Below are 13,007 nucleotides of genomic sequence, written 5' to 3' on the forward strand. Positions count from 1 at the left end.
TATTAATTTAATTGTTCTTTTGTTTTGTTTACAGAAAAACATCTTCAAATATCGTAACATTTTGAAACGAACTACAAGGCCAGAAGTAATCCTAAAGGAACTTAAGGTAAGAAAGAGCAGATTTAATTATCTCTTCTTTTGTGCCTGCCATTTTCTTATTATTTAATTATATTGAAAGTTTTCTTCTCTTTATTATTATTATTATTCCCTGGAAACACATTCAATATATTATTTTCTCTCTTGATGAAGAAATTATATTAACAAGGGACCAAGGACGAAGCTCAAATTGAGAAAGGTTGGTTGGAAACAACCAAGAAATTTGATACTTGACGACAAACAAGATGCTAATTAGCGCGTGCTTGTGTGCAAGAAACATGATAAGGGAAGATGGTCTCTTATTGAAACTGTTTTGGGTTCAATCAAAGTCAGTTGTCTGTCTCCTTTACAGTGTTTCTTAAGGTCTTGTCTTTGCGAATAACAAAAACAATAAGCATTAGTTATAGGCATATTAAATTTCTGTAATTAATGTATTGACCTTACAGTTAATTGTGCTTGTGAACACAGGGTGTTACAAAAATGTGTCATAATATTTTGAAACAGATTTCTGCCATTAAAATAAGACAAAAAAGTCCTCTTACATATTGTAGAATTTAGCGTCATGTAAGAGTGACAGGGTTGCCAACTTGGAATCGAAAATCGAATCGTGACAATTTTAACGGAACAGAAAGCTGTGTACATATTTTGGGAGGTGATTCGTAACATCAAAAGAAGATAAAAAGCCCTCTTGCATATTGTTGAATTCCTCATCGTGTAAGGGTAACAGGGGTGCCAACTTAGAATCGAAAATCGAATCGGGACAATTTCAACGGAACAGAAAGATATGTACATATTTCGGGAGGTGATTAGTAACATCAAACGAAGACAAAAAGGCCTCTTGCGTGATGTCGAATTCTGCGTCGTGTACGAGTGACCGGGGTGCCAACTTGGAAGCGAAACTCCAATCGTGACAATTGGAACGGAATGGAACAATGGACACATCAATGCACCATTTGTCTTCTTTCGATGTGACGAATCACCTCTTGAAGTACGTGCACATCTTTCTGTTCCGTTCCAATTGTCACGATCCGATTTTCGATTCCAAGTTGGCACTCCTGCCACTCTTACACGACGCGGAATTTAACAACATGCAAGAGGACGTTTGTATTCTTTTGATGTGACGAATCACTTCCCGAAGTATGTGCGCAACTTTCTGTTACGTTGCAATTGTCGCGATTCGATTTTGACTCCAAGTTGGCAACCTTGTCACCAGTGGCGGATCCAGGGGGGGGGGGGGCGATCGTCCCCCAGAAGAGGAAACTTTTTTATTTTTATATATAAATAAAACTCTCCCAGAGTTTGAAACTGTTAAAAGTAGTTCTAAGTAGCAGTATGACAACCCACCGCCCCCCCCCAGAAGTCGATCCTGGATGCGCCCCTGCTTGTCACTCTTACATGACGCGAAATTCGACAATGTGCAATTGACTTTGATGTAAGGATTGTCATTGTTCCAAAAATATTGTGACACATTTTTGTAACACCTTGTATATGTGTTTTATTGTACAGCGATTGGATTTTGCACTGCTACAGTTAAGAAAGACGCACAATTGGTCTCTGGGGGAAAGATGTATACTTTGACCTACGATGTTTATACACAAAACTCTCCTATAGTCTTTAGGGCCATTTTCATAATTGTATTTCAATGAGGATAATATTTCAGTTGTCTCAGTTTTCAACGAAAAGAGCGATATATTGTAACTAAATTTTGTTGTTTGAAGTTTGGAGTGAAAACTCGGATGAAATTTTTATTGATCTTGTATGTATGTAATCACATTTTTTTTTTTTTTTAAGTGTTACTTAGTTCTTAGCGTTTCTTCATGAAATTGTTTACTCAGATAGACAATTCCATAAACAACTAACTAACTAACTAACTAACTCTATGGCCTATGGAACCCGGAGGTTCAGTGCCGCGTTCACAAAAGCTCTCCACTGACTTCTATCCTTAGCTAATTGCATCCAGTTTCTACTTTGTATTCCTATCTCTGCGAGATCCATCTTAATATTGTCCTCCCATCTGCGTCTAGGTCTTCCTAATGGTCGTTTTCCTATGGGTCTACCAGTCAAGACTTTGAAAGCGTTTCTACCTTCTTCCATTCTAGCTACATGACCTGCCCACCTAAGCCTCCTAGACTTGACGACCCTAACAATGTTGGGTAAACCGTATAAACTATGTAGTTTCTCGTTATGAAGCTTCCGCCATTCCCCATTCTCGTTCCTCTTGGGTCCGAATATTCTTCTCAGGATCCTGTTCTCAAATATTTTCAGTCTATGTTCTTCCCTCAGAGTAAGCGACCATGTTTCACAACCATACAGAACAACAGGCATGATTATCGTTTTATATATTTTAAGCTTCAAATTCCTCGACAGAATTCGCGACGACAAGAGATTTTGAACCGAATAGTAACACGAATTCCCTGCTTTTAGTCGACATTTAATTTCTTCGTGAATATGATTTTCGTCTGTTAATATTGATCCTAAATATTTGAAAGTATCCACTTTATCAAAAGCATTATTTAATATTTTAACGCCTCCACAAGTTGCCGTATTACGGTCCCGACGTACTTCCATGTATTTAGTTTTCTCTGCATTTACTTCTAAACCCATGTCCCTGCAAGCGTTTAATAAGATCTCTGCATTTATTTCTACTGTTCTCCTATCATCCCCTATTAAATTTACATCATCAGCATATGCCATAACCTGGTGAATGCCGTTCAACTCTAGGTCCTGGTTGCTATCTTTGATTTTCCTTATGGCGTATTCCAGCACAAAGTTAAATAATAATGGCGACAACGCACCTCCTTGTTTCAGGCCATTTTCGACGTGGAAGCTCGTGGACAAAAAATTTTCCTACTCGGACTTTACTTTGGGATTCACTTAAACATATCTTAATTAATCTAATTAGCTTTCTCGGTATTCCAAGTTCTGTAAGAACGTTGTATAGTGTTTCTCTCCTAACCGAGTCGTAAGCCTTTCTAAAATCAATAAATAGTTGATGTACCGGGGTATTGTATTCCCACTTCTTTTCGAGTATTTGGCGAATGGTAAATATTTGGTCGATAGTTGATCGATTTCGTCTAAATCAGCACTGATAATCTCCAATAATTTCATCTGCGTATGGGGTCAATCTTGCTAACAGAATATTTGAAAGGATTTTATAGGATGTTGACAGAAGAGAAATGCCTCGATAATTATTACAGTCAGTTTTGTCGCCTTTCTTGTGAATTGGAACAATGATTGATTCTTTCCACTCTTGTGGCAATTCTTCCTTGTTCCAGATAAGGAGGATGAGTTTGTGTATCTTGTTCCACAATTTTTCGCCTCCAGCTAAAATTAACTCAGCCGGAATTTCATCTACACCCGGAGATTTGTGTTTCTTCAATTTCTTTATAGCGGTTTCCACTTCTATTCGATTGAGTACTGGAATATACGGTTCTGCGGTGTGTATCTCCTTTTCTCCACGCACATTAGTTTTTGGCTGCGTGTTCAGCAAATCGTCAAAGAAATCTTTCCATCTATTTAAGAGGCTATCCGTATCGGTGAGAACTGTTCCGTCAGATTTCTTTAATATATAAGCACGAGGTTGATAGCCTTTCTTAAATTCGCTGATCCCCTTATACATGTCCCGAATATTTTTATTTTTACTATTATCTTCAAGTTCCTTAATTTTAGCTTTCAAAAAATCCCGTTTCTTTGTTCTAAAAGTTTTGGAAGTTTCCCGCCTGATATCTGCGAAATTTTGTGTAGTTGTTTCATTCGGATTTTGTAGCCACCGTAGTTTTGCCTGTTTTCTCTTCTCTGCTAGTTTAATGCATTCTTGGTCGAACCATGGTTTGTTCCTACGCATTTCCGCGTGTCCCAATTTTTCTATTGCTGTGCTATCTCTAATTTCAATCCAAATATCCCCAACACTAGTGCACTCCGAGTCTTCTAAAACCGCGAATCTATTCGAAACTTCAATCTGGTATTCCTCTCTTACCTGGCTCTCTTCTAATTTCTTTAAATTAAATCTCTCCGTTTTCGGATATTGAATATTACCTTTATTCAACGATAATCTCTCCCGTATTATCGCTACTACCAGGTAGTGATCAGTGTCACAATCAGCCCCTCTAAACGACCGGGCGTTAATTATGCTAGATTGTCTTCTTCTATCTACTAAAACGTGATCAATTTGATTATGTGTTTTTCCGTCTGGTGATGTCCAAGTGTATTTATGAACGTCGCGATGTGGGAATTTTGTACTCTTCACGATTAGGTTTCTGGATGTTGCAAAGTTCACGAGTCTAACACCGTTGTCATTACTTTCCTTATGGAAACTTTCGTTCCCTATAATCGGTTTGAAAATATCCTCTCGTCCTACCTTCGCATTGAAATCCCCTAATAGAATCTTCATATGGTATCGCGGGAGTTGGTCAAATATCCGTTCCACTTCTTCGTAAAAAACTATCTTTTATATCGTCACCCTTATCTTCAGTTGGAGCATGTACATTTAAAACAATAATATCACACCACCGTCCCTTAAGAGTAATAAAAGAAAGTCTGTCAGTAACAAATTCAACCCGTTTAATTGCTGGTAATATTCGTTTGTGAACGAAAAACCCTGTTCCTAACTGGTGATTTTTATTTCCTTCCCCGTAAAAGAACGTAAAATTTCCGGAATTCTCAGATCCATTTCCTTCCCACCTAACTTCCTGAACTCCTACTAAGTCCATCCTGTATTTCTCTAACTCACTCGTTACAGATTTTAACGCGCCTGCCCTATAAAGACTTCTAATATTCCATGTTTCAAATCTCATGTCCATTTTCTTTTGCTGATGTCGCGCCAAGTTATCAGTCCTTGTCCGAGGCTTTTGTGAATGTTTCTGAACAAGTACCTTTTTTTTTTTTTTTTTTACAGGATGAGGGTGTTAGCCTTACCCAAACCCCCAAGCTGGAGGACCACTCCTAGTCGTCTGTCCGCGACTGCTTATTCAGTATATTCGCAGCTAACCTCTATATCTAGAGGCCTTCTCCTCGATCCGCAACCTGAGGACGCGCCATGCCGTGGTGACAGGAACCCACGTTCCATAAACAACTAACTACAATAAATCAGTGGTGTACATTTAACCCCTGTCCTTTAGCAACATATTATGAAAAAATAAACCTTTAATCTGTTATGAGATGTAGAGAAAAATATTGCTTGTCCTGAAAAGAAATGAACTCGAGTTCTCGAACCCCTTTTGATGAAATTCCGTTTATAGCACTTAAATTTCTCGTTCTGGCCGTAATGGATTTAGTGACCTTTATCTATCTGAAATGTATAATAATTCAACGTTCCACGGTGACGATCTTAATTTAGAAGAGATTGATAGTTAGTGAAAATGAATGATTATAAAGCAATTGATGAAATGCAAATGTGGAAGGAAACGGGAGAATCCAGAGAAAAACCCACGGACACGGTGTTGTCTACCTCAAATTTACCTGACCTGGATCAAACCAGGTCCTTTGCCTATCTCTGCAATGTACCAAAGCCTGAAGCAATAAAATTTGATGGTTGATGCAGGAAGATTACGTACACTGGTCTGTACTCTTAGAATCTTAGTCTCTTGAAATGAATTTAATTCTATGTTCTCTACAGAGAATACTTCCAGTTAAGTAATCATACTAAGAAATAGCTTTCTATGAGATTTAACTTTGTTACGTGACGTCCACTTCTCAGGTAATTCTGTGTTGGTAAGGATGAACATGATACAAGTGAATATTTTAATCCAAAACTGATACTGAAGATGTAGGTATTGCGGCAGAATACTTTATGCTTGTTATCTTTGAAGCAATATTGAATTTAAATAGAATGTTGCATTAAATATTTTATCATCATTATCATGGTATTCTGCCATTATTGGCAAACCACTTACCATAAACTGAGAAGCTTCCATGCGATACGGCATTCAAGTGACTATTCCATCTTTATGGTGGGCGCGGTGGCTCAGTGGTAGAGCGTTCACCTCCGGTGCTTGGGGTCCCTGGTTCGATTCCAGCTCGCGCCGTGTGGACTTTGTGGTGGACAAACACCGTGCTCGTAGGTTTTCTCGGGGTTCTCCCGTTTCCTCCCACTTTCTTCATTTCACTCATCTTTCATCATCACCGTCTCCTTTAGCCTCACCGGCATAATCGTGGGACGTAAAACTTAAGGATTTCATTTCATTTTTTTACTCCATCTTTACATACGAATTTTCTCTTTTACTACCGTCCGTCAACTGTAACTCTTGCGTTTTCCTGCCACCATACTTTCCAGCACGTCCTTCATAATATAAGTCCTTCTCAGATAATTTGGCAACTTTTTTTTTTTACTATTTCTAAAACTTCCTGATTGGTTTCCCGTTCGATCTAACTATTTTTTTTTTTTCATTCGTCTCCACACGTACATTTCTTGAGCTTCCAATCTTGTGTAATGTCTATGTTTCTTCGTCATTGAGAACAATACTTTTCAAACCGAAACATTTAAGAACCTTCAATGAAGACTATGGAACCCTAAAATTGAATACGACTCAGCATCGTACACGTCTAATCTTTTCAGATTGATGAAGTGTTTGATACAATATGTCATTGAAAACACAATTGTGTCTAAATGGCCTAAAAGGTCATAATCATAAAAATTCTGTTGGGACCGCGGATGCGCGTAAGGAAAGTCATCACGAAAAGCACAGGTAGGAATGAATCAAAATTAATCGAAATATTCAAATGAATCTTACAACGAGATTGTATACCTGATCTATAAATTACTTCCATTTTTAATTGTAGCTATTTTGGGCAACGGTGTTTAAAAGTGCACAGAGATAGATTGATGTTCATGTAATGGTAGTGGGTATAACTATAGATAATAGTTTGTTTCGTGTTGCTATGACAACATAAAGATTATTATTCATGGAATTTTGAGAATAAAAGTTAGTTATTCTATACATTTGACGAGCCTAATTTCTAAGATATGCAATTGTTAGTTTTTGCAATTAAGTGTATAAATTAAAGTACCGAATCGTGTTGAACTGTGGGCAAAATATATGTAACAAAAGGAAATATTAAATAACGTTATATATATTTAGATGGTGTTTTCCGCCAAGGAACCTTGAGATTTGTGTGAAGTAAAGTAAGCAAACTCATAAATGTCATCACGGAGTACACTTTACTGCGAAGTAAAAGGAAAATTTATAGGAATATTAAAATTGATTTACCCAGAGTCGAAAGTAATAATGATGAAGTTGGTGATGTTGGAACACCACGATCGGATACATCAACGAATGTGGCTGACCTTATAAAATAGCTAGGTCAATCCTAAAACACAACAGATGGATACTAGGTTTCAGCAAATGGATAGCAAATTTGAACAAATTACCCAGCAAATGAATATTAAATTTGAGCAACTGACACAGCAAACACAATAGATGGATATTAGGTTTCAACAAATGGATAACAAATTTAAACAAATTACGCAACAAATGAACACTAAACTAGAATGGACAGACTGTAGAATGGAAAAATTTTTACACAGATTTACAATTGTACAATGTTCAGTGGAAGTGGTTGAAATCCAAGTTAATGAGCATAGCAATCAAATTAAAGTATTACAGAAAGAAATAAACACTATCAAGGAAAGGATCATTATCATAAATGATATTCCTGATTAGATCACCAATAGCGACCATAGGCCGAATGAACCCAGATTAGCTTTGGAAGAAAGTGATATATCGGAAAGTTGTACTGAGAGGGAGGATAGTGCTTCTAGCACCGGGAAAGAAGAAAGAAGACCGTATTCATCTCATCGCCGGAAAACCAGATATGTAAAATCTAATCATTTGAAACAGTCTCATAATCATCACCATTTCAGATTTAGTGAAATAAGGTCTTTAACGAAATTAAGTGGAATGTCAGAAGACATACCTGCCAGTGTATTTTTAGAAAAATTCGAAGAAGAATGCAATTTAATTGGGGTAGACAGGTCCCGATTTTACCACACGTTTCACTACCACCCTGTTCTGTTTGGTTCAAAGCCATCAGGGGGAGTTTACGTAATTATTGAGATTTTAAGAACGCATTGCTTTCCAATTTTGAGAATGATTTTATGTTGGCAAACCGAGACGCTTTGGTTCGAAACAGACGGTGTGATCCCAAAATTGATAAGAATCTTACTAATTTTGTGATTTCCGTATATAATGAGTTGAAATTAATTAATCCATACCAACAGGAATCACGAATCATAGCATCGATCCGGATATTGTTACATTTTAGGTTGCAGCAAATATTGATTTCTGCACAATGCATTAATTTCAATCATCTAATTATGATAGTACACAATTTTGAAAATCAATCAGAGGTACAGAGTAACACTAATCGAAACCAAACTAATAACAACCGAAGCCAAGCCAATCATATGCCAATCCGAAATATCAATTGCGTGAAGAATGTGGTCCGTCCTAATGTAAGAAGTAATGATAGATTCAATTATACCGGTAATAGAACCGAACCTAATTTCAGAAGAAATAGAAATAGTAATCGTACACTGTTTAGAAATCAGGGAAACAGTACATCTAATTTTTCTCGAAATGGATTTGGTAACAATTTCATAAGTGGCAGAAATTCTCAAAATAGAAACCAAGGTACCGTGGAAGCAAGTAATAGACAGAACTGTATACAAGATTGTGGCGTGCAATGTAACTTAACCGAATTCTTTGGTACAGTAATATATCTTAAGCTAATGTTGTGGCGTCTGAGAAAACATATTCAATTGATTTTTGTTTTATTTCACTTTAAATATTGTAATGATTTCATTTGTCATTCATACTTTGTTGGAATTCTATACAAATAATATAAATAATGTTCTTAATGTAAATGAATACGAATGTTGCCTATCAAAGTTATGCTAACTATGCCTTAATAAAAAACATTATTCTAATACTGTATTCTAACGCACATAAACTTTGCTAATTTTAAATATAATTTCTTTATTTGTATTATTCTTGGTTAATGATATTAATCAAGTCTTATTTTGTTTCATTTTGAGTATTGTTATGATTTCTTTGTAATTCGCTTCACTTATCAATATTGTGTTTTCAAAATCTTTTATAATTATCTTAAGTATGCCCAAATGGAAGAAATATGTTATATAACATTTCAATATACTTTAATTTAGTTTGTCTATGAGCTCCGACGATATTGAATTAAAGAATCTATTTAGGACCTAAATAATCAGCAAAAGGATCGTATTTTAAATAAGACCTGTTCGTCGATAATATTATAAAATTAAAATGAAATTGGTTATTAAATGAGTGTAATATTATTGTTAAAACAAAATGAAATTAATATATATATGTATTATAATTTATATTTGTGAAGGCTATTCGGAAAGTAAGGTGACCAAGTATGTAAGATATGTAACGGTTTAGGATTCTTTCTTCAATTGTAATCAATTTTAGAAGTTCTCGTCGGGAGCCATATATACAACGAGATTGTATATCTGATATATAAATTACTTCCATTTTTAATTGTAGCTATTTTGGGCAACAGTGCTTAAAAGTGCACAATATGTTATAAAGAAGAAGAAGAACAAGAAAATGTAGAATATATGTTGAGATAGATTGATGTTCATGTAATGGTAGTGGGTATAACTATATATAATAGTTTGTTTCGTGTTGCTATGATAACATAAAGATTATTATTCATGGAATTTTGAGAATAAAAGTTAGTTGTTCTATACATTTGACGAGCCTAATTTCCAAGGTATGCAATTGTTAGTTTTTCCAATTAAGTGTATAAATTAAAGTACCGAATCGTGTTGACTTACTTGAACTGTGGGCAAAATATATGTAACAAAAAGAAATATTAAATAACGTTATAATCTGATTGGCAGCTAGGCCCCTTACCGCCTATGTCACCGAGACTTTAAGAATGTTCATGGTAAAAACTAAAATCGTAAGATGTGGAAATGAAGTAACCATACAAGCTTTCTAAATTCGAAGGATTCTATGTGAGTTACAAATGGTATTCTCTGAAACAGAGGTGTCCCATGTTTTTTTAAATTTCAAATCTTTCGTGGAAGCACCGGTGTATGCTAAACGTTTTTGGGTTTTAACCTACTCCTTAAACAAAGTACTATACATTTATATTAAGGTATGCATACGAAAATTCTTCCAAGCTCCCTCATGGCTATATTGTTAGCGTATGCGCCTTTGGGCGAGAGACTCGGGTTCGATTCCCGGTGGAAGCTCATGTAGTTCGGATTCCATGTTAAGTTGTAGGTGGACGGTAAACTCCAGTTCAAGCAACGAAAAATCCTGAAACGATATAAAATAGGATACTTGAGACTTGCTTGACGAAATCTGGCGTACATGGGAGTAAGGTGGAAAGGTTAAAAGAAATATCCTGATTTTACATTTAGGAAATCTGTCAGTCTTATATTGGAATAGAGAAAGTAACAAGAAAAGGGCTCATTGAGTCCAGTAACTAGTGATACTTAACCAAGGAGTTACCGCAATAGTACTATATTCATAAAATTTTTATTTCAATTTTTTTTTCAGTGTTACAATCATTATATGAATGATGCAATGACGAGTTCGTTCATATCTTCTTTTTCTCCCCATTAGTTTGCATTCATTTTCATAATGCTCTGTCGAATAAACTCTTTGAGCTTCTGCGTGGTGACATTACAGGAAAAAAAATGTATCAAATTAGAGAGAATTTTCTTTTGTATTTTACTGCGTATTGTTCTTTCCAGAAGAGAAAATAAATCGTGAAAAACTTCAGTGCTGTTTTGTTGCAGTTTGAATGCTTTCATAAGGCACATGGAGGATTTTTTTTCGTTCTTTTGTGTTCGTATTCATGTAGGTTAACTTAATATTGGTTAGCGTGGGTTTACAAAAGCAGCAATGGTGGAAAGTTACATAATACACAGAGATGTGGAGGATGCACTTTAGTTTTAGCAGGAAAACTTTTTTTTAAAAAAATCTAATATTTTTCAACAAAGCTGTCTGCAGGATAATTCAAAAGTAAATTGGAAATCACAGTACCGATTGGAATGAAACGTATGACTATTGTAAGTAGGACTCTATCCAAGCGGGCTTATGGTTATCAAGGCAGCCGTCTTGAAATCCACCATTTTGAATCCGATTAAATTTATCAAATGGGAAGGTGAGCATGTGATATGTTATTTGAGGCTAGAAAATCATGCAAAATTCGAATTTAATATTCAAATGCACAGTCTTCGGACTTTGAGTTTGGTCACATTTGGTGTCGACATCGTAAGACGTTGAAAAGTTAGGTACAATACTCTACACAAGTTGTCCTCACCTTTATTTGTTCTAGTTGCCTATAGCGCTAAAGCCCGCTAAGAGCTCATATGTTGTCCAAATGAGGTTCAACTAGGGCTGTGTAACATTTCGGTATATCGATTGATTGATATCTTTACAAACAATAACAGTATCAAATAATATTTCTGATCAATATGTAAGTATTTGTCTGTATTTCGTTATTTCTGGATATTTGATATACGATGTTTCAAAAATTTTCGATATTTCGCAATTCAATATTCGATATTATGACACTTGTAATATATCGATCAATTAATTTTTAAAATAGACATCATAAATATACTGATCAATGTGTTGATATTTGTCGTTATTTCGATACTTTTAGTATTGAGACAATTCCATGTATGATGTCACTATTTCGATGTGTTCGATATTTTCAATATTTCAACAATTTTTATATTTTGATATTTTCAATGTTTCAATATCTTTTTCTTTGTTCTTTGATACTTTTTACTTAATATTCGATATTTTCGATAATTCGATATGTTCAAATATCAAAACATAAAAATATTACTAATCAATATGGTGATTTTTTTTTTTTTTTTGCTATATCGATCTTTTTCGATATTGCTCTATTTTGAAATTTTAATATTGGTTTGAAATCGAGTTGTTCAAAAAGCCGATTTTGTTGCATCAAATTATGAACTTTATTTTTTCAAAACTAACAAAATTTATGAACATGTTCATCACACATTCCGATTTCAGGTATGGTGAGTGACGTTGAGCATATGACCTCTACTGCGCTGGCATACAATAACTCAGTTCGTGAAATTCGTTATGACTGCCTGACAAGTTTCCACGTGGATTTCGTTGACGACTCGTCGAATTTCCTCCTTTAATTCACGGCTGGAACGGGGTTTATTGACATACACCAATGATTTAAGAGTATCCCAAACAAAAAAGTCACAAGGAGTTAAGTCGTGTGACCTCGGGGCCCACTGCTGGTCGGCATTACGCGAAATGAGGCGATGCGTTCTGATAAAATGTTCACAATTAGCACACGTTGAATAGTAAACTGCTTCTTCAGGCAAAAAGAAATGTCCACTTATTTTGGCACTCTTCCTTAAGAACTGCACTTCAAAATCTCCTTCCAAGTCCCGTTCCTTTGTTATTTTTGCAACCTAATAGACATGTTTATTGGGATACTTCTCATCTGTTAGCTCTAAAAAAAATGTAATTATTTATTTTTATTGATGTTAAATCAGGCTTCATGAGGATTTTGTCGACGTTTACATTCTCTTCTTCTGGTAAGAGGCTTATTTCATCCATTGACGAGTCATGTTCATATAATGGCAAATCATCTACACCACTGTCATCTGATTCCGTATTGAAAATACGATTTTTTCTTTTCTTCAATAAAAATCCTTTTCTTCTCTTTTCTAACTTTTGGCTTTCTTTTGTGTTTTTTGACCAGTGTAACCGTCGGAATCATACTTCTTCCTCTTTTCCATTTTCCTGGCTTCTACCTCTGGAAGTGCTCTTAGGTTGCTAGGAGAAAGGACTGCAAATAGACTGTTTCCTGAATCCTTGGCAACTCGCGGGGAACTTTCGATTAGCTGATCGTTTCCTGGATTCAGA

General features: G+C 35.5%; 1 protein-coding gene across 1 annotated transcript in view; it reads left to right on the forward strand.

Annotated features, from left to right (window-relative positions):
* LOC145685965 (C-Maf-inducing protein-like) overlaps positions 1 to 13,007 on the forward strand; it is a 504,177-nt gene that overhangs the window by 310,678 nt on the left and 180,492 nt on the right. The window contains exon 4 of the mRNA XM_081758762.1: positions 35 to 106. Coding sequence (XP_081614888.1) covers positions 35 to 106 — 72 coding nt within the window. The remainder of the gene's footprint in view (positions 1 to 34; positions 107 to 13,007) is intronic.

Source organism: Thermobia domestica, chromosome 1 (assembly GCF_964235325.1).
Source record: "Thermobia domestica chromosome 1, izTheDome1.hap1.1, whole genome shotgun sequence".
Classification (NCBI taxonomy): Eukaryota; Metazoa; Arthropoda; class Insecta; order Zygentoma; family Lepismatidae; genus Thermobia; species Thermobia domestica.